Source organism: Balaenoptera ricei, chromosome 3, assembly GCF_028023285.1.
Source record: "Balaenoptera ricei isolate mBalRic1 chromosome 3, mBalRic1.hap2, whole genome shotgun sequence".
Classification (NCBI taxonomy): Eukaryota; Metazoa; Chordata; class Mammalia; order Artiodactyla; family Balaenopteridae; genus Balaenoptera; species Balaenoptera ricei.
In genome coordinates, this window is record NC_082641.1 from 117,268,420 (window position 1) to 117,289,727 (window position 21,308).

Below are 21,308 nucleotides of genomic sequence, written 5' to 3' on the forward strand. Positions count from 1 at the left end.
AGAAAGGATACAGGATCCCAGGGTGGGGGGAGGAGCATCCTTGGGAAAGATTCTGCTTTAACCAATATGGCTAGAATTACCTGAGCAATGGGGATGATCACACACTTCCTACCTGATAGTCGGCCTAGCATCTAGCTCTGTCACAACAAGTTGTGTGACCCAGTTCAACCATGCATCCTCTCTGAGCCAATGTTCTCATTCCACACCAGGCACTCAACAAATGTTGACTACATGAAAAAGTATCTCCTATCACAAACTACAGGGCACTGGGTTAAACAATGACTGCTGGGGCCAACGCCATACCCCCATAGCCACAGACTGAGGGTCTTTCCTCTCTATCTCTAGGCTTGAGCAAACAGCCCAGCTGGCTGGCAGTGCCTCCTCTTAGGTATGACCACTGTACCTCTGTGGGGTGTAGGGACTCAGCTTAAGTGTGATGCTGCAAGGGGAAATGCCAACAAGAACATTCTCTGGGTTCTGTGATGGACTAGGGAAACTGCACTGAGCAGCTGAGACTTAGTCTTGCATTTTACCTTCACCCCTGGCCCCTGCTTCCATGTGTCCATTGAACTGTTTCACTCAATAACTTAATTTCTGGGCTCTCTACAAGAGAGAGGGTTAAGGAAGTAAAAGAAACCCAAATTAGGCAGTTTGCTAATGCTAGTGACTCTGAACAGAGATTAGACAACTAGAAAACTGTGGACTACAACAGTTTACATTTCTCCACATTTCCCTTAGAAAATGGAAAGTTGAGTTGTTCCAACAGCTGAATCTGGTGGGGAGACGATGACTCTAATGAAGGGAGAGGTATAATTCTCAGTGCACATTGTAAACAACCAATATTAAGCTGCTTTGGCTAAGCCTAGGAATGACTGGCTATTGAGACTTCACTGAAGGGAAGAAGGAAGAAAATATGAATCTGCTCTGGGGTGCCCTGAACTACATTTCTAGAGGCAGGGTAGGCGCAGAGCACGGGGCTGACTCTAATGCTTTGCCATTAATTCAATTTAGATGACCTGCTCCTGGCCCCCGGAGCCAATCCCCAGGAAGGATTCTGTGATGACAAGTCTGGCTCCGTGCTGAAGCACCTCCAACTCTGCCCACCAAACAAAGTTAGCAAATTGTAAAATGTTCATCATTTCCTAATTTTGTATTATACAATGGAATTAGGAACATAAACAGTAACACGTAGCAAAACCCCGAGCCTGCATAGGACTACCATCCTCTCAGCCACCTCTGCGTAGGCCAATCAGTTTGGAAAGTTTTTCACAGTTTTCAAGTTTCAGCGACTCTGCCTTCTGTTTCAATCGTTCATCTCTGTATAATCCTGCCAAATTGGTCAACTCTGACTCTGAAAGATAAAAGAGGTAACAATTCATCAAGAAAGTTGAGCTCCTCTGTTTCACTTCAATACTTCTGGAAGCAAAGCTCCTTTTACTTTAATGCTTTTTCTTTCAATTAAACTTAAGAAACACTCATTTACTCAAGAAACATGTATCAGGCAGCTACGCTACACCAGGTGCTGAGGATTAAGGGACACCTGTGATCCTGGAGTCCAACAGTATCTGTGCTCTATTACAAAAGCACTGGACTTAGTTCTTATCAATAGAACATTTGGCACCAGACTTAGGAAACCTGCACGCGTGCAGTAAAAGGAGACCCTGTTTCAGGGCTTTCCTACGAATGGTATTCAGATGGCAGTTGGGAGAGAATGGAGTCCAATCGCCTGTTCCTGTCATCTGAAACAAAGACAGCTGCTTCATCCTTCCCTCTGCGTTGCCGGATCATAACTCATACATGCGGACTGACACAGAGCCCTCCACCGGCAGGCATGCCTTCTATAGAAGGGCAGGTTGCCGGCGGCGTTCCTCATTCCTTCACCACATGTGGGGCCCCTAACTCAAAGGCCAAAGGCAGCTGGGCTCTTTTAAAAGTGAAATCATCTGGATCCGGTGACCTCTGTCTCCTTGACGAAATGTATTTCATTTTCTCTTCATGGTGGAGAAAGTCATTCTATTTTTAACCAGAATATAATCTCTGCTGTCCTCCCGGACTCAACAGTGGTTTGGCTGCCTCTCTTTTTTATTCTTTTGTATAGTTTCAGAGACATTCGTAGGAAGGAATGCCTGAAAAGCACCTCCAGAGACGTGTTGTGTATTAACAGGATGGCATGCTTCGAGGGGCTGCGTGGCTTCTGAAAGCCTCAGATAGCAGGCAGCTACTCAATGTTTAAAAGACCACACTTGTGAAAATGCTATTTTAATCATTCTGAAATATGTCTATCCATTCTTAGTCATCTTGCTGACAGATTTTGTTTTTCTTGGTGGAACGAGAGGCACCTGTCTGATTAATCAGCAAACTGCCTGGAAACAGGACTTAATACCTAGCCAGAGGGAACAATGCGCAGTGGTTTCTGAATAAGTCTGTATCAACACAAAATACAGGCATTTCTGCTCACAATGGTTCCGTTTACACCAAGTAAGGCCCAAAGTGCAGATTAAGTGCAGGACTCCAGGGTGAGGGGTGGGTATGCATGAAAACCCACCCTCTGCGATGTGGGTTCAGAGGCTGGGCCCTGGCCCAGCAGTTGCTTGGCAAACAGGGGGTCTCCTAGGCTCTAGAACAATGTGCTCTCACCCCGTGGTGTGGGGCCTGCAGCGCGTGCCAGCCAGAGCTTGCCCCCCGCATAGGCATCCTCGCAAGTGATGCGGCTTCAGGGCGGATCATGCGCCGCACCCAAATGAAAGCCCTCTGCTCCTTCGTTCCGCCCAGAGCTAGGCACTGACTCCATCTGTCTGGCTTCTTTGGCATGTGGGAAACCTGTTCAAGAGGGCTCTGTGAAATCAGGCTGTGCCTTTGGTCCTCTGAGTCACAGTTACACCAGTATATAGAGCAGATCCTGTGGCTTTGCTTTTCCTGGAAACGATTTCCTTAGGTTTTTTGTTACTGACCTTATCCAAATGTCTCATTGCCTGAAATCTCATTCCAGAACATTAAGGGCTAGTGATTCTTACTATTTTATACACTGACAACCACTGTAATGAGCTGATGAAAGAGAACTGCACATATATGAATGCTTTTCTCAAAACATGACGTTGCTTTTTTAAAGTTCATTGAAACCAGTTTTCAATGCTCCAGAGATTGAGAGCAATGACCTTGCTCTAGAGCAATGACCTTGCACAAGGGCAGTGTTTCAAGGAACTATGTCCCACACCCCCATGACCATGCTTGGAGAAACTTCTCTCCAAACTGCCAGTGAATACTTTTGCACTTCAATGAACAAAAGGTCAACTCAATGAATATGTTACTTTTCACAAGTTCTGTTAATATTCAATAACTTCTAAGAAAAAACAAAATCTTTGGCAGGGGCAGGATCAAGAGAACATCTTTTCTTCTCTGCAAAATGTTTCCCCTGCCCTGAATGCCAGTGTAATAGATGGACAGAGCATTGCACCTTCAGGGTAAGCTGACTCAAGCAAATTGCCAAGAGAGGCAAGTCCCAAAGCCTCTCTCAAAAACACTCTGCATGACAGCCCAGATCAGAGTCCTGACAGCTGGAAGACCCCGACAGATCCCAACGACCATCATGATCCAGCCTCATAAGACAGTGCTGCATCCAGTCGAGCAAGGCCAAGCAAGGTCTGGATTCAGTCAGGATCCAAACACTTACTATATGCCAGACACCATGCTAAGCGTTATACTCATACCATCTTCTATAATCCATACAACCTCCTTGGGAGGAAGAAAGCAGAGAAAAGAAATTAACAAAAGATTTTAAAAGACAATGGCTAACTTTGCTAAAAACAGTTTCCATTCGGTATTTTGCCAAGAGTGAACTTTGTTCTCAAGCGGGTTTATTTTTACAACCTCCATGTGCTAAATTTAACCATGCTGGCTGCACTTGCTGCTGGATCCGGAGGGCAGATGCTGCTTGTTCTCAAATGGCACTTGGGCTGTGTGGAGGCTCCGGACAGCCACCATCCTTAAATGCCAGAAATAGATTTTTAAGGGGTGTGTGCTGATAACCCCCGGTTTGGAACTTGTGGGTACACGCATCATGCTCACCCACTGGATCTGTTTATACCTGGAGAGTGCCAAAGCCCTGAAAGTAGGCCTCATGAGGATGGGGACAAAAGCCTAGAAGCCACCTTAGGTGTAATCCTTACCATGAGCTCTCTGCATAATTTCAAAACCCTCTCAGAGTCTAAAATAATGGAGACTCTTAGGACATACGCTGTGGCCTTCACCTGATTTGGACCCATGTTTATAATGCCTTTAAGTCTAAGGCCTCTATCTTGCTCCAAAATTCTTTCCTGATTTTTGAAACTTGCAAAACCTAGTTTAACAGTGGGGTAGGGGTACTTCCTGACCCCTCAGTTTTTTCAATAAAAAAGCAACTTCCTCCTCCTGCTGAATTCCCCCTTACATCCAAGTCATTGCCCACCAAGCTCCTAATGCACCTGAGAGGTCAGGTGGGCTCTGCCCTACAGGAGTAGACAGAAGAGACAAGGTCCCTCAGGGGCAGGGTTAGGACACTAGCCCTGCTCAGTGATTCCTAGTCCTCAGCAGTTTCACTGTTTTCCAGTCCTGAGAACCCTCTCTTCAAAAGACATTTGTGGAGCATCTGCTCTGAAGCAAAGACTGTGCCAAGGGCCTGGGACACAAAATTAGTAAGACATGGTTTTGCCCTCAGAGAGCCCAGAGTCCAGCAGGGAGACTGTCATGTACCTACAGAACACGTTAACATGGCGAGGGTGGCACTGTCTTAGCAGGATGAGCAAAGTGCTTTAAAAACACAGAGGAAGGAGAGACTAACTTGGGGTGGGGTTGGGATGCATGACGGGTCAGCGAGGGCTTAGCAGCACTGTGACTGAGGATCTAAATTTATCAGACACTGTTAGATGTATAACAATACCCAGTGACAGACAAGGTTTTAAAAAATGAGTTAGTTTGCTTTTTAAAAATTAACCAAAGCCAAGTTTTATAAGATACAATTACTAATGGATATATGTGTGTGTGTGTGTGTGTGTGTGTGTGTGTGTGTGTGTGTGTGTGTGTGTGTGTGCGCACTCCCCATGAACACTCACTGGGGTTGGAAGCCAACACTGTCACCCCCATTGTCTCCAGGGAAACAGTGTGGAAGGCCTGCTCCTGGGAGAGTCGCTTTTGTTCTGTGTGGCCACAGCTGATTGGAGGGGAAGAGAAGGGGCACCGAACTCAATAACAACAACCTATAAAACTTTGGTTAGGTTGGATCAATCAGATTTCCCTCTGGGAAATGTGAAATCAGGAAACCATGGACCAAACCAGCGAGCTACTTAAACAGGAAGCTTGTGATGTAGAAAGGGGCCAATGACTTGTGGGGTTGGGGAAGTTGGGAGAGTGAATAGGAGGGTAGCAACCAAAATAAACCATGGCAAATTAAGGCTGTGAAGGAGGAGAGCTTGAAAAAGCAAAGAAAAGAAGTTGGTAGAGAGAGGAGAGAGGGCAGATAGGCAGAGAGATGTAGAGACTCAGAGACAGACAGACAGATAGGCAACTAGTACTGCCCAAGTTCCTAAGATTTCCCAGTCCTGGCCACATGTATCCTGTCAATAAACTTCCCTTTTTTTGTAATATCCTGAATGGGCCTCTGTCCTATGCCTGTTCACGTAAACATCAGTAGCTCAAACAAGGAGAGAGAAAGGATCAGGAAGCTGTGGATGCCTCAGGTTGGAAGCATGGCACCAGCTAAAGCCCCTTTTAGAGCATCTTACTTTGTTGTTTCTCCTTCCAACAACCTGTCTGGATGTAATCAATGTAATCCTTTTCTATCGTCTTCTCCAGGTCACGCAGAGATGCTCCTCTGTAGGCCTTGTCAAAGTTTTTATCCACAAAGTAAGGCACCTGTAGGTTCTGGGTTTCTCTAGAAATGGTGTAGCCCAAGGTCCTGAAACAAGGAGAGAGAGGCTCAGGTATGCCTGTCATACTTGGCAATATCACTTTTAGCACTGGCCTCACAGAGATCATTCACACAATCACCTCTTCAGAGGGCAGATGCAGATATCATTTTCTAATACATCTAACATTTATTATTTCCCAAGCAAAGCAGTAAGTGTAATGTCATCATTGTTGCTATTATGTGAGCATGTTCAAATGGATTCAGTCTCAACATATTTATTTCCTTAAAGGATTCACCTCCCTCTCTTCTCTCTCTCTCTCTTTTTAAATTTAAAACATACATCATGAAGGTTTGTCTTACATAATTATGAAATGATTACCACAATAGGTTCAGCTAACATCCATCTTCTCATATAGATACAATAAAAAGAAAAGAAAGAAGACAAGAATAAAGGCAAAAATAACTTTCTCCTTGTGATGAGAACTCTCAGGATTTACTTTCTTAACTTTCCTATCATACAGCAGTGCTACTACTGTAACACTGTGTTGTATGTGACATACCTCGTACTTATTTAACTTATAACTGTTAGTTTGTACCTTTGACCATCTTCCTTCAATTCCCCTTCCCTCTCTCCTCCACCTTCGGTAACCAGAAGTCTGATCTCTTTTTCTGAGTTTGGTTTTTTTTTTTTTTTTTTTTAGATTCCACATATAAGTGAGATCATACAGTATTTGTCTTTCTCTGACTTATTTCGCTTAGCATAATGCCTTCAAGGTCCCTCAATATTGTCACAAATGGTAGGATTTCTTCATTTTTTATGGCTGAATAATATTCCATAGTGTGTGTGTGTGTGTGTGTGTGTGTGTGTGTGTGTGTGTGTGTGTGTGTATGTGTGTGTACAGGTTGTTTCCATGTCTTGGCTACTGTAAATAATGCTGCTGTGAATATGGGGGTGCAGCTATCTGGATTGACCTCTCTTAGACTGCTTTCTATGTTAAAAGTAGAATGCTGAATGCTTAAAAAACAATTTCTATATTGTATAGGACCTAGCATGGCACCTGGCGCAGAGTGGCTATTGGTAAATGTTGGCTGAATGAAATGATTGTTACTATAAACTATTTAAAAATAACCAGACAGCTTATACCAACTTAGTTCTAATTTTTAGGACATGATAAAAAGTACTTTACACATAGCCATTAGGTGAGAACTGCAAAAAACTAAGACAAAAGATTTCAGTGATACCTCCAGGCTAACTCTCAGTGGGTCTAAGATATCCAAAGGTGTCTGGTGCTCAGAAACTTTAACAGGTCTGGGTTAACTGAAGTCTAACCATAAGAAAGTACAGAAGGGAGTTCAAATTCAAGTTAAAACAATGTGATGGCAATGTGCAAAATCCAAGCTGATTTTGTTCAAACTGGACAAAGTCCATCTTAAAGGAGTTATATTTGACCTTTTCCTAGCCTTTTCCTTTGATCTCTCAACTTATGGATCTTGCTGGATGTCTAAGAGCCATGACTGCTCTTGCCTCCCTCTGGGAAGCTGTTATCAGGGCAGGTTCCTGTCTGCCCCACTGGCCTGACAAGAAAGGAGGTAGCAGTAGCATATGGAGAAATATGGAAGTCAGGAAATAAGAGGGAATCAGGCCATTGTGTCCCGACAGCAATAACCTCTCTCTGAGTCTCAGCTTTCCTCTCTGTAAAATGAAGATATTGATCTAGAATGATAGTCTTTAGTCTATAGTGATCACCAACAAGAGCTCTTCCTGTTAGGTATGGTTCCATGGAGTCCACATTTTGAAAGGTTTTTGTCTGCTAAACTATAATAGTAATGACTCATTTCCCATTATTGATTAAAAAAAATAATCCAGTGATTCTCAGACTTTAGTATGACCAGAATTATCTGGAGGGCTTGTTAAAACTCATATTGCTGGTTCTCACCCCTAGAGTTTCTGAGTCAGTAGATATGGAGTAAGGCCTAAGAGTCTGCATTTCTAGCATGCTGGCAGTTAGATGATGCTGGTCTAGGGATCAAATTGAGAACTGATTTAACTAAAATAATTAATTGAAGAAATTTAAAAATTCCTATCAGAGCTCAAATTTTCCATGCAATACAAACTTTATAATGATTTCTATATTTTCAGCAAAAGCAAAGAAATGAGATACTAAGGTTTGACTGTATAGCCTTATGAATAAATGTACTATTCTTCCAATTTCTTAAATTGGAAATAATCACTAGACCTTAGTTACTATGTTCTCAGACTCACAGGGGTCCAGCGATACTATCACAAGCTCAGTAAGGTCCTTTTTAACTCTAAAGTGGAATGTTAAAGATTTAATCTGAACCTGGAGTTCGTCTATTAATCCTTCAGAAACCAGCCATTGCTATTCTGCAGCTGACCAGATGATGTCGCTGTAGAACAAAACAATCCAGGTCCTGAGTGCCTGGGAAACTGCCTAAAGAACAATATTTTTGAGTCTCTGTATTATTACTATCCAGCTGTTCCTTTAAACACAAAATCAGTGTTTTCTACAACAAAAGGTGAAATGGAATGTTAGTAATGTACCAGCTTGTTAAGAAATATTTATAAATATTTGACTTACGATTTATAGAATAGACTATATGGGGGATTAGCAGCTAGCAGCTGAGTAATCACAGATATAATCACAATCACCAGAACTGGAAGTAACTGAATAAATGCAGAATATGTAGTCTGAAAAAGAAAAAGCATTTGGTGTAAGTGCTCTTCATCAATATAAAGCTTATTGAAAAGAGAACAGTTTTCCCAAAGAAAATATGAATTACTGATGTACTGCACATAGCCCAAGGCTTTTCTGGGAAGGTTGTACTTTCTGCTGAGAAGTACCAAACAGCCCCATTCTGTCTGCTGAAAAGGCTGAACGAGGCCCACCTACCGTCTGGATTGACACTCAGTAATCCTTCTGCAGCCCCCTTTTCTAAGACCAATGAAGCAGACACCTGTGCGGGAGCTTGCCCAGACTGTGACTCTCATGAGGTCATGTTATTATGCAACTTTGTTGCCTTGGCCTCAGCTGAATGGACTGTGGGACATCTGGGGGACATCAAACCGTAGCAGGGATGATCACATTCTCCCTCCTAAGCATCTGGGATTGAGATCCATCATCATTCACTGCTAGGCAGTCACTTGAAGAAAGGACACATACTCTGAGGCACTGTAGACTGGACATTTGCAAGGGGAAGTAGAAAAGCCAGGCTGCTTAGAGAGAACAAAACAGATGCAGGGAGTTAGGAAAACTGGAGACAGTCTGGCCCCAAGAGTCATGGAGAGCACAGCTGCATGGGGGCCTGACAGCACCCCAGTTCCTGGTTCCCGTCTGACATAAGGCCCAGCAAGCTTCCTGCCCTTAAGCTTCATGAGACTCCCTTGATCCCTTACCTTAAACCCCCTTTAGTATTGAATATTTTGAAGGGGGTTCCTATTCTCTGCAGTCAAGAAAACGTTTTTCAAGACAGCCCCATAGGTGAACAGATTTCCCAGGACAGTCACCAAAGAATGGATGGGGGAGGGGGTACCATTCTGGCTTATTTGGGCCAATTATCCAGCTCCTCTTGCCAGGCTTCTGCTTTCCTAAAGCACATTTTAGCAACATATCTCAAGTTGAACTTCGAAAACCTGATCATACTACATAAAGGTCAGCTCAGTACAAGTGTTTATGGGCAGCTGTTGTCCTGTCCTCCCCAGGTACCTGAGGCTTATCTTCTTCCTCTTCCTTCCGTGTCTGCATCCTCTCATGTCGGTGCCGCCGGCGGTAATAGTGGGGGTCATCTGTCACGTTTGAAAACATATGAATGTTTCCTGGAAAAGAAAGAAAAATACTTAGCATGCAATATGGCAAACACCCTTTCCTTGCCTTTTCCAAGGTCCTTGCTTCCAACTAGGTTCTCTGAGGGTAGAGTATTGTCCCGTTTTACTCAGTAGAAAAATACAACAGTAGGTATGTCAAGTGAACCAGCTGGAAATGGGACATGCTTAGCTCTCTCGCCCTTATTTAAATAATCCTTTGTAACTAGTGAGTGAGAGAACCCCAAGAGGCTAAGAAAGAAAGCACTTGGGCCATGAATCCTGTCTGACATGCTCATGTCTGCCTCCTTGCCCAATATCAGATTATGTCACTAGTATCTTTAATAGCACCTAACAAAATTCAATTTACTTCCCAGGCATTTAATTAACCCAACTTCCAACTCTCTGGGGGTACTTTTCTAACCTTTACCTTTATATAAATGCTATTTTGCAATAATGATAATACAGGCATTTTGCTTCTAATTTATAAAACACTTAAAAAAATATCCAATCCTCAGAGCAGCCTTGTGAGGTTGGTATTATCAACCCCATTTTTAGGTAAGGAAACAAGATCAGACGGACTAAGTCAAAATCATGCATAGTTGGAGGGTGGAGACATGCCTTCAACCCCAGATTATCTGATTCCAAAGTTTGCTGTTGCCACCATACCATGGTCCCTCTATTCAGATCCTCAAACAGATCCTCAAAATATATATGAATTTTTTTTTTTTTTTGGCCGCGCCGAGCGGCATGTGGGATCTTAGTTCCCCAGCCAGGGATCGAACCTGCACCCCCTGCAGTGGAAGCGTGGAGTCTTAACCACTGGACCGCCAGGGAAGTCCCTATGACTTCTTAAACGATAATTTTGGGATACTAACCTGTAGGAAAATGTCCTCCAAAGAAGACGTTGAACAGCTCTTCTGGAGTGATGTCGGCTTCAAAGTCCCTGTAATAATTATAAGGTCTGGCTCGAGGGGTAGTGAAAGTCACCTGTTCATCTCCATATTCATCATAGCGGAGTCTCTTCTCAGGATTGCTCAGGACTGCAAAGGCATTTCCTATTGCTGCAACAAAAACAAAAAGCACCTGAGTACATAGTCTTTGCTGTAGCTGAGGGTGATTATAGTAGTAGCAATGAAGAGCCCAGCGTTGATTGGTGCTGGACAACTTCACAGTGACCCAAGGAGAGGTGCTTGGGCCTAGAAAGTTCACCAAAGTGTTTGCCCTTGAAATCTTCCATGATCTAGTCTGATAAGCCTGAAACAACACTGGACTCAAGATGAACTAAGAAGTACTGTTCTCCGTCATCAAAAATGTGTTATTTCCTTGAGAGCAGTAGTTTATGGTTGGAAACAGTTCCTACATAAGTAGTGGTATTCTAACATGAAGTCACATACAATCTCCTGAATAAAATAATCAGTAAAAATCCTCCTGCTTGGCTAAAAGCAAAGTCCTCACTCATCAGTCTTATTTCAGCTTACTTTTTTTTTTTTTGGCTGTGTTGGGTCTTCGTTGCTGCGAGCGGGGGCTATTCTTCGTTGGGGTGTGCGGGCTTCTCATTGCAGTGGCTTCTCTTGTTGTGGAGCACAGGTTCTAGGCACGTGGGCTTCAGCAGTTGTGGCACGCGGGCTCAGTAGTTGTGGCACACGGGCTTACTTGCTCCGCAGCATGTGGGGTCTTCCCGGACCAGGGATGGAACCCCTGTCCCCTGCATTGGCAGGCGGATTCTTAACCACTGTGCCTCCAGGGAAATCCCTCAGCCTACTTTTAAAAATGGTCTTTAGAAATTAACAAATGTATCTCCAGGGAATTCCCTGGTGGTCCAGTGGTTAGGACTCTGTGCTTTCACTGTCAAGGGCCTGGGTTCAATCCCTGGTTAGGGAACTAAGATCCCACAAGCCGAGCAGTGCGGCCAAAAAAAGAAAAAAAGTATCTCCAATGTCTTAAAGAGGGACCAAAGACTGAATAGATTACATATGCATACCATCACTTCTCCCTATGCACAAATGTGCAAACTTTGTCCAATTTCATTTAAAAATACAATCAGTGCCAACAATCAAAGAAATCTTGAAAAAAAATCTTTTAAGACATTCCTACCCGCCTACCTTTAATTCAGTCAACACTATCAGAAACATAGTCAGAAAGAGCATTTCCTTATGATTCTTCTAGCTAGGGAATTGTATTAAATATTTATAGCAATAAAACTGCTAAGCAGAAAAAACAAACAGAAAAACCTAAACAGAGTTGCTTAAACATTCACATCCCTTGAAATCTGGCAGATTTCTCAGAGAAATGGCATTAGTCTGTGAGGTACCTTACATGAAGGTGTGAGGAAATTGTGGGTTATCTGTTTCCTTGTAGAAACTGTGGGGAGAACTAGATTCACAATGGCACATCAGCAAGGGTAGCTTGCCCTCTGAGGTAAATGCTGACTTTAAAAAATGTCTCAGATCTATCATTTTTTACTTTTTCTTTTGAAAAATTTCAAATCTCCAGAAAAGACGAAAAAATAGTACAATAAAAACCTTTACATTTATTCATCAATTATTAGCATTTTACCACATTGCTTTCCTCAACTCTCTACACATACACATATAATATGTATTCATTTTTTTGCTGAACCATTTGAAAGTAGGCCGCAGATATTATGACACTTCACCCCTAAATATTTTAGCTATGTCTCCGGAGAAGAAAGATATTCTCCTACATGATCACAACATCATATCATAGCTAAGAAAATTAACATCAATTCATTATCACCCAGTGAATCCATGCAAGGTTCATGAATTACATTTGGTTTCACATCTCTTTAGTTACTTTTAATCCAGAACAGTCTCCCCACCTTTTTTGTTTTTCATTATATTGAATTTTTTGAAGAGTAGTTCAGTGTTCTTTGTAGAATGTCCCATATTTTGATTGTTTCTTTATTAGATTCAGGTCAAACATTTTGGCAAGAATACCACATGGTATTACAACATGTAATGTTAGGTTGTTCTAGTATTGGTGATGATAAGTTGGATCACTTGGTTAAAGTGGTGACAGCTAGCTATCTCGGTTATAAAGGAAAATTTCCCCTGTGTAATCAATAAGTATTCTGTGGGTGATAATTTGACATTATGTGAATATCGTATGCAACAACAACCTATCACCCAATGGTTTTGGCATCCATTGATAATCCTTGCCTTAATCAATGACATTCCTGAGGGTGAAGCTCTTAAGTAAGATTTTTATTTATGTGTTGGATCCAAAATATTTTTTAAGAATATATCACTGAAAGTATCATGGAAATCAATGGAAAAAAGATTCGATCTATAACCATGTTTTTGCTCTTTACAAAGCTGTATAAAGCTTTTTCATACATGTTAATAACAGAGGTTTCATGAACAAAGATTTTCATGGTCAAAGAAGTTTGGAAATGCTGTCTAGGCCCTACTTGCAAGTGGCCACCGACCTATAAGTTCCACAAGAGGAATCATATCTGTTTTCCTCACCATGGCACCTGGCACATAGATCTTCAATAAAGATTTGCTGAATCAAGGAATGAAAGGTTCCAAAAGGTGTCACAGAGAAACCAAATATTTTTTCCAAAAGAAATTAAGGTAAGTGAATGAGGACAGGAGAGAGCTATGCTAATAATCACTATCTAAGAGGTGTGGCAGGAAAAAACAAAACCCTGCTTGTGGCCTTATAAAACAATTACAAGGGAGGCTGAAAACAACTTGCTGTGACCAAACGACATAGAAGGGCAGAATTAAGCATTAGTTTAGGATCAGACCTTTGAAAGCATCTGTTGCTCCAGGAGCACAGTTCTTGTCAGGATGAAATTTCAGGGCGAGTTTTCGGTAAGCTTTCTTAAGCTCTTCATCACTGGCATTTCGTGAAACCCCCAGAATTTCATAGTAATTTTTGCATTTCTTGATCCTAAAAACACAAATCAGAAATATTTTTTGGTATGTCTACAAAGGCCCCTTTTGTATAATTAACTGCAAAATAGTAAATCAATCCTCTCTCCAATCTGTGAGCCCCAAAACAAACCTAAAAGAAAACTAGTGAACATGTTAATGAAACATACAATTCACTAACAATGTCCTCCTCCCAGTGAGAGCTTAATTCCTTTCAAAGTACTTTTACATCTAATATTTTTTTCTTTCTATATCCCTGCAAGTGGATAGAACAAGTATACTAACCCTTATAATATTAAGACCCAAGCTAAGGTCCTCAGAGTTGAACCATTGGACAGCAAAGTCAGAAGAAATACCCCAACCATCCTTTTTTTTTTTTTTTTTTTAAATCTACCTTTTGTTCCCCTTATGGCTATCTGTTTAAACTTTGTTTTAAAAAGTTAACATATTCACATAGTAGAAGAAAAATATCCAATAGTACTAAACTATATACAGTGAAAAATCTTCCTGCTTCCCCATTCCCTGTCCTCCAATCTCCTACCCTAAGAATAACCACAGTTAGAAGTTTTCTGTGGGGAGTTCCCTGGTGGCCTAATGGTTAGGGTTCTGGGCTTTCACTGCCATGGCCCAGGTTCAATCACTGGTCAGGGAACTGAGATCCTACAAGCTGTGTGGCACGGGAAAAAAAAAAAAAAGTTTTCTCTGATTCCTATGTACAGAGAGAGTACATGTATAGAGACTTCCCCATTTTTTTTTTACATAAATGGAAGCATATTATAATCACCCTTCTGTATCTCATTTTTTTTTTAAACTAACAATTTATCTTGGGAATTGATCCATAACTTATAGAGATAAAAAGTACAGGGATAACAGTTTAGACCACCAGAGTGTCAGTTCTGAACTTTTTGATCTAAGAAGTCTTTTATACTCTTATAAAATGATATAATGGCATGTTATATAGCCTCTCAAAAACTCCACTGTATAATTATGAAGGAATGAGAGTGAAAAAGGCAAATAATACGTTTGCATTATCATGAAGATAGTTTTAAACTTGCAGACCCCTCCCCAAAAGGGTCTTGGGGTTCCCAAACCACACCTTGAGAGCAGGTGGACTACAGCATGAACTCTGGAGTCAAAATGCCTTGGTTGGCATCTGATCTTGCTGTGGACTTAACTCTGTGCCTTTGTTATCTTCTGAAACGGGCTGATAATTATACCTATATTTCACAGCTGTTATAATTAAATGAAGTATTCATTAAAATGCTTGATAGCATCTGACATGACGTAAATATTGGCTATTATTACAAATCTACCACATTCTACAGATGGTCAACAGGCATATGAAAAGATGCTCAACATTGCTAATTATTAGAGAAATGCAAATCAAAACTACAATTAGGTATCACCTCACACTGGTCAGAATGGCCATGATCAAAAAGTCTACAAATAGTAAATGCTGGCGAGGGCGCGGAGAAAAGAAACCCTCCTACACTTTTGGTGGGAATGTAAATTGGTGCAGCCACTATGGAGGACAGTATGGAGGTTCCTTAAAAAACTAAAAATAGAACTACCATATGATCCTGCAATCCCACTCCTGGGCATACATCTGGAAAAGATGAAAACTCTAATTTGAAAAGACACATGCACCCCAATGTTCATAGCAGCACTATTTACAATAGCCAAGACATGGAAGCAACCTAAGTGTTCATCGACAGATGAATGGATAGAGAAGATGTAGTATATATATATATATATATATATATACAATGGAATATTACTCAGCCATTAAAAAGGAATAAAATGCCATTTGCAGCAACATGGATGGACACACAGATTATCATACTAAGTGAAGTCAGATAAAGACAAATATGATATGATATCACTTATATGTGGAATCTAAAAAAATAACACAGATGAACTTATTTACCAAACAGATATAGACTCACAGACATAGAGAACAAATTTATGGTTACCAAAGGGGAAAGCGGGGATGGGGGTGGAGAGGAGGGGGATAAATTAAATCAGGAGTTTATAATTAACAGACACACACTACTTTATATAAAATAGATAAACAACAAGGTCCTACTGTATAGCACAGGGAACTATACTAATATCTTGTAATAACCTATAATGGAAAAGAATCTGGAAAAGAATATATATATATTCAGTTACATATAACACAACACTGCTGCACACCAGAAACTAACACAACATTGTAAATCAACTATATACTTTAAAATAAAAACCTACCACATTCTTTTAAAAAGCTGCATATTCTTGCATTTTATGGATGTATGTACATTCCCTACTGATGGGCATTTAAAGTATCTCCATTTTTTTGCTACCACACAATTCAGTTAGGCAGGCAGATACCCAGAGGCTTGTTGAAGAGTTCATAGTAAGTCAGTAACACAGTTGGGACTATAATGCAGGGTCTGGAATGTCGGTCAGGGCCCTTCCCCAGGAGCTGCCCATGAGGATCCTATGGATTCCCCACCCTAGTTTCTGATCCCTCCTTCCATGGCAGATTCTCCCCTGCCTTTCTCTTTCCCTCTCTCCCTTATCAGATATATAATTTGAAAATATTTTTTCCTGTTTTGTGGGTTGATTTTTCACCTTCTTGATGGTATCTTTTGAAGTACAAAAGTTTTTAATTTTGATGAAGTCCAATTTGCCTACTTTTTCTTTTATCCCTTGGGCTTTGGGTGTCAACAAGAAATCATTGCCTAATCCATATATCACAAAGCTTTACATTTGTTTTCTTCTAAGAGTTTTATGGTTTTAGCTCTTACATTTAGGTCTTCGAATTAATTTTTGTATTTGTGTGAGGAAGGGGTCCAAGTTCATTTTTTTGCATGTGGATATCCAGTTGTCCCAACAACATTTGTTGAAGACTAGTCTTTCCCCCATTAAATTGTCTTGGCACTCTTGTCAAAAACCAATTAACCATAAATATAAGGGTTTATCTCTGGAGTCTCAATTCTATTCCATTGATCTACATGCTTATTCTATGCTGGTGCACACTGTCTTCATTACTGAAGTTTTGTAGTAGGTTTTGAAATTGGGAAGTGTGAGTCTTCCAACTTTGTACTTATTTTTCAAGACTGTTTTGGCTACTCTGGGTCCTTTGCATTTTCATATGAATTTTAGGATCAGGTTGTCAATTTCTGCAAAAAAGGTAGCAGGGAATTTGATAGGGATTGTGTTAAATCTGTGGATCAATGTGAGGACTATTACCATATTACCAATATTAAGCCTTCCAATTCATGAATACAGGCAGTCTTCCCATTTATTTAGGTCTTCTTTAATTTCCTTTAATGAAGTTTGTAGTTTACAATGTAAAACCTTACATTTCTCTCATTAAATTTATTCCTAAGCATTTTATTCTTTTTGATGCTGTTATAAATGAAATTGTTTTCATTTTCAGATTGTTCATTGTTAGCATATAGAAAAATAATAATTTTTGTATATTGATCTTATACTGAACTTTGCCGAAGTAATTTATTAGTTCTAATAGTTTGTGTGTGGGGGGGTATTCCTTAAAATGTTCTATACTAGATCATATAATTTGTGAATATACTTTTACTTCTTCTTTCCAATTTGAATGGCTTCTACTTCTTTTTCTTGCTTAACTGCGCTGGCTTGAACTTCTAGCACAATGTTGAATAGAAATGGCTAGAATCTTGTTCCTGTCCTGTTCTTGATCTTGGAAAGCATCAAATTATTCACCATTAAGTATGATGTTAGCTGTGGATTTTTTTTTTAATTTAAGGAGGTTTTTTTAAAAAATAATTATTTATTTGGCTGTGCCAGGTCTTAGTTGAGGCATGCAGGATCTTCGTTGTGGTATGCGGGATCTTTAGTTGCGGCACGCAGGATCGAGTTCCCTGACCAGGGATCAAACTTGGCTCCCTGCATTGGGAGTGCGGAGTCTTAACCACTGGACCACCAGGGAAGTCCCAGCTGTGGATTTTTGGAAGATGACCTTTATCAGGTTGAGGAAGTTCCCTTCTATTCTTGGTGTGTTGAATACTGTTATCATGAAAGAGTGCAGGGTTTTGTCAAAAGCTTTTTCTACACCTACTGAAACAATCATGTGACTTTTGTCTTTTATTCTATTAATACGGTGTATTACATTATTTGATTTTCATGTGTTAAACAACCTTGCATTCCTAGGATAAATCTCACTTGGTCAAGATATATAATCCTTTTTATATGTTTTATATGTTGCAGAAATCTGTATCCATCTTGTGATGACTTTGTCTGTTTTTGGTTACAGGGTAATAATACTGGTCTCATAGAATGACTTGGGAAGAATTCCCTTCTTTGGTATTTTCTAAAATAGTTAATGAAGGATTAGTTAATTTGTCTTCAGACATTTGGTAGAATTCACCAATGAAGTCACCTGGGCCTGGGCTTTTCTTTTGGGAAATCGAATTTATCCATTTCAGTCAAGTTATCTAATTTGTTGAGATATAATTGTTCACAGTATTCTCTTATATAATCATTATTTTGTAAGATTGGTAGTGATATCCCCTATTTCACTCCTGATTTTATTTATTTGAGTCTTCTCCCTTTTTTTGCTTGGTCAGTCTAGCTAAAAGTTTGTCAATTTTGTTGATATTTTCAAAAAACCAACTTTTGGTTTTGTAGATCTCTATTGTTTTGCTATTCTCTATTTCATTTAATTCCACTCTATATTATTTCCTTCATTCTGCTTGTTTGAATTTAGTTTGTTCTTCTTTTTTTAGAAGATTAGGTTATTGATTTGAGATTAAAAAAAAAAAATTTATAGCTATGAATTTCCTTCTAAGTATTGCCTTAGCTGCATCCTATATGTTTTGGTATGTTGTATTTTCATTTTTTAAATTAATTTTTATTGGAGTGTAGTTGCTTTATAAGTGTTTTCATTTTCATTCATCTCAAAGTATTTTCTAATTTTCCTTGTGATTTCTTCTGTGACCTATTTGTTATTTAGGAATATGTTGTTTAATTTTCACATATTTGTGAATTACCCAAATTTTCTTCTGTTGTCAATTTCAAAGAACATACAGTGTTTGATTTTAATCCTTTTAAATTTATCAAGTCTTGTTTTATGGCCTAACACATGGTCTATCCTGGATAATGTTCCATGTATACTTGAGAAGAATGTGCGTTCTGCTGTTGTTGGGTAGAATGTTGTACAGGTGTCTGTTATGTCAAGCTCGTTTCCCCTGTCTCTCTTACAGTAGAAGCAGGGCAGTTACTTCAGATTATACCCTAACACTCCACTTCCACCTAGCCTTGCCTCTGAGGCCAAGAAGCTATTGTGCTTCAATAACAGTAATAAAAATAATAATAGCAGTCAATACTTACATAACACATCATCTGTGCCAGGCACTGTACATAAAATCACTCATTTAATCCCACCACAGGCTCACCTTTGTACTCCAAGCAGCTGCTCCTCAGTATAAGTGGCATTCCCCTCACCCTGTCGGGTTTGATTCCACTCATGCTCAGACTTCTTTTCCTTTTGTGCCTTCCTGCAGTTACAGCAACCACAGGGGTCATGACTTTCAGGAGGTCTGTCTTCTGGGTATTTGTTTCTTCTAACTGCATCAATGTAAGCTGCAAAGCAACAGCACCTCCATGAGGCTTCAGTCTGACCTGCAAATCAACTTTGCTACTGGCCTTAGCTATCTGGGAGGCTGCCTGTAGGCAAATGAGTGTGAGGCCCAGGTTACTGACATCATGCTGAGTTCTAAACACCCATATAAAGTTGAAGAAACATCTTCCTTGAGAAAACAATACAGAAAATACAGAGGCAATCATGAAAAACTTTTAATGCCAGAAATATGAAGCATAATAATGTCCACCATACCTACAGTCATCAGTCAGCAAATAATCTTCACTCAGAGCCAGTAAAGGGGCTCAAGAGGCATCTGCCCAATACCTTGGCTTTAGGGCAGCACAGGGGAAGCCTATTTCTCTGTGGTCCATGGTCAGAAGTGAATTGATCATAACACATTATTTTTTGTCGCAATGCCTCCCACCACTAAGATTTAAAGTAGAAATGAGTTCAATTTTTTAACTGACAGTTATAAAACTAATATGTACAAGATATTTGGCTAGATAAATCAGGGAGATGTATGCATAAGATCTACTCCTGACCACAAGGAGGATATAGTTTAAAGGAGAGGATTTACTTAATCATAATGCCTACAGAGTACGAGGAGGGCCATAGTAATATAGTCAAAGAAGGCAGAGTACTCGTGTCCTGTATGGAGGATCTGGGTAAGATTTTAAAAAACCCTTTCTCCTGCTTAACATCTCTTACTGACTAGCCACTGCTCGGTGTCCCAATTTCTTATAATGGGCCCAGCCTGTCTCTCCAGCCTCAAATCTCACCACAAGCTCCTTTGTAGTCTATTCTCTAGCTACACCAAACTCCCTTCAGATCATCAATGCTTTCTCTTTTCTCTGTGCCTTTGCACATGCTGTTCCCTCTGCCTGCAAAACTCTTCTCTAAGTAGGTCTGGCTAACTCCAACGCATCCTTCATGTCATCATATGTAACACTTTCTTCATGAGGCCTCTGACACCCAGGCCACACTGAGTGCCTAGTCAGCATGCCCCCCAAACCTACGACCTTGCTGTGTAGCCCAGGACATTCTGGCCCTGTTCTGTAACTGACTGTTTACCTGTCAAACTCCCTCAGTAGACTTAGAGTTCTGTGGGCTCCGGGGCCCATGTCTGTCAAATCCCGCTGCAGGATCAGCATAATGCAGAGTACATAATAGGCACTGGCTCAGTACTCTTTGCCTGACTGTAGGATGGAAAAAGCTGGCCCATCCGTCCTGATGCTGGCTGCAGGGACAAGACCAAACCCAGGCCGAGGGTCAGGCAGCCCAGTTTGGAGGCGAAGATAAGGACCGGGTAAGCAAGCTGCGGGAAACCGCGTCACCCCGCTGACCCCGGCGCAGGCGGGCCTGACAGCTGCAGGCCCTGGGCGGGGCACGGGCCGGGGCGGGGCTGGGGGCCGGAGGCAACAAGTCGTCACGGGTGACTCAGGGTACCCGGCCGGGTCCTCAGCTTGAGCCAGCGCTCCTGGTTTCCGGATCCCGGCCCCCTGCCCTGGGCGGTCTCCCTCCTCACCAGGAACCCTACTCAGGCCCAGCATCTTCTCATAGCCCTCCATCCTTCATCTCAGGCCCAGGATCTCAGCCCCTTCAGGTGCCGTCAGGAGCCCCATTCCTGATTTCTCCCTGACCCTGCCCTGTCCCACCCTCCGGCCAGGACCTGATACCTTCCGTCCAGCGCTCCCCGCTGCCCAGTGTCGCTGCCATACCGCTTCCCAGTCAGCAGGTCTGCCGAGCCTCCCCCGCGCCCGAGGCTGAAAGGGAAGGGGGCGCAAAAAAGCGCGGGGCATGCTGGTCATTGTAGTCCAATCCATAGGAGCTGAGGTTCATTGGACTACAATTCCCGGCAGGGATCGCGCCAGGGGTCGCAGATGCAGTGGTGTAAAGGGGCGCGACCCTTGCTGCCAGTTGACTGCTTTATAGCTAGCGGCTCTCAGCCTGAAAGTGTGGCCACGCGGGTCGCGCTTTTCCTCATTTGTAGAGTGGGGGTAGTGGCTTTGGCCCCGCCTAACACTTCGGACGTTCAAAGAGACGCGATGAGATCTATCCTGGGAAAGGCTTTGCAAACTATGGGCTAGAGGGTGACAT

The 21,308-nt window shown here is 41.4% G+C and overlaps 1 protein-coding gene across 1 annotated transcript; it reads right to left on the minus strand.

Annotated features, from left to right (window-relative positions):
• Positions 1 to 1,121: 1,121 nt before the first annotated feature.
• On the minus strand, positions 1,122 to 21,308 carry DNAJC18 (DnaJ heat shock protein family (Hsp40) member C18). Its single transcript, XM_059917226.1, has 8 exons — positions 20,888 to 21,308; positions 19,024 to 19,210; positions 13,477 to 13,622; positions 10,580 to 10,765; positions 9,607 to 9,716; positions 8,482 to 8,591; positions 5,757 to 5,929; positions 1,122 to 1,351 (listed from the first exon to the last, which is right to left on the minus strand). The coding sequence occupies exons 1-8, from the start codon at positions 20,925 to 20,927 to the stop codon at positions 1,227 to 1,229; spliced, it is 1,077 nt and encodes a 358-aa protein (XP_059773209.1). The 5' UTR covers positions 20,928 to 21,308; the 3' UTR covers positions 1,122 to 1,226.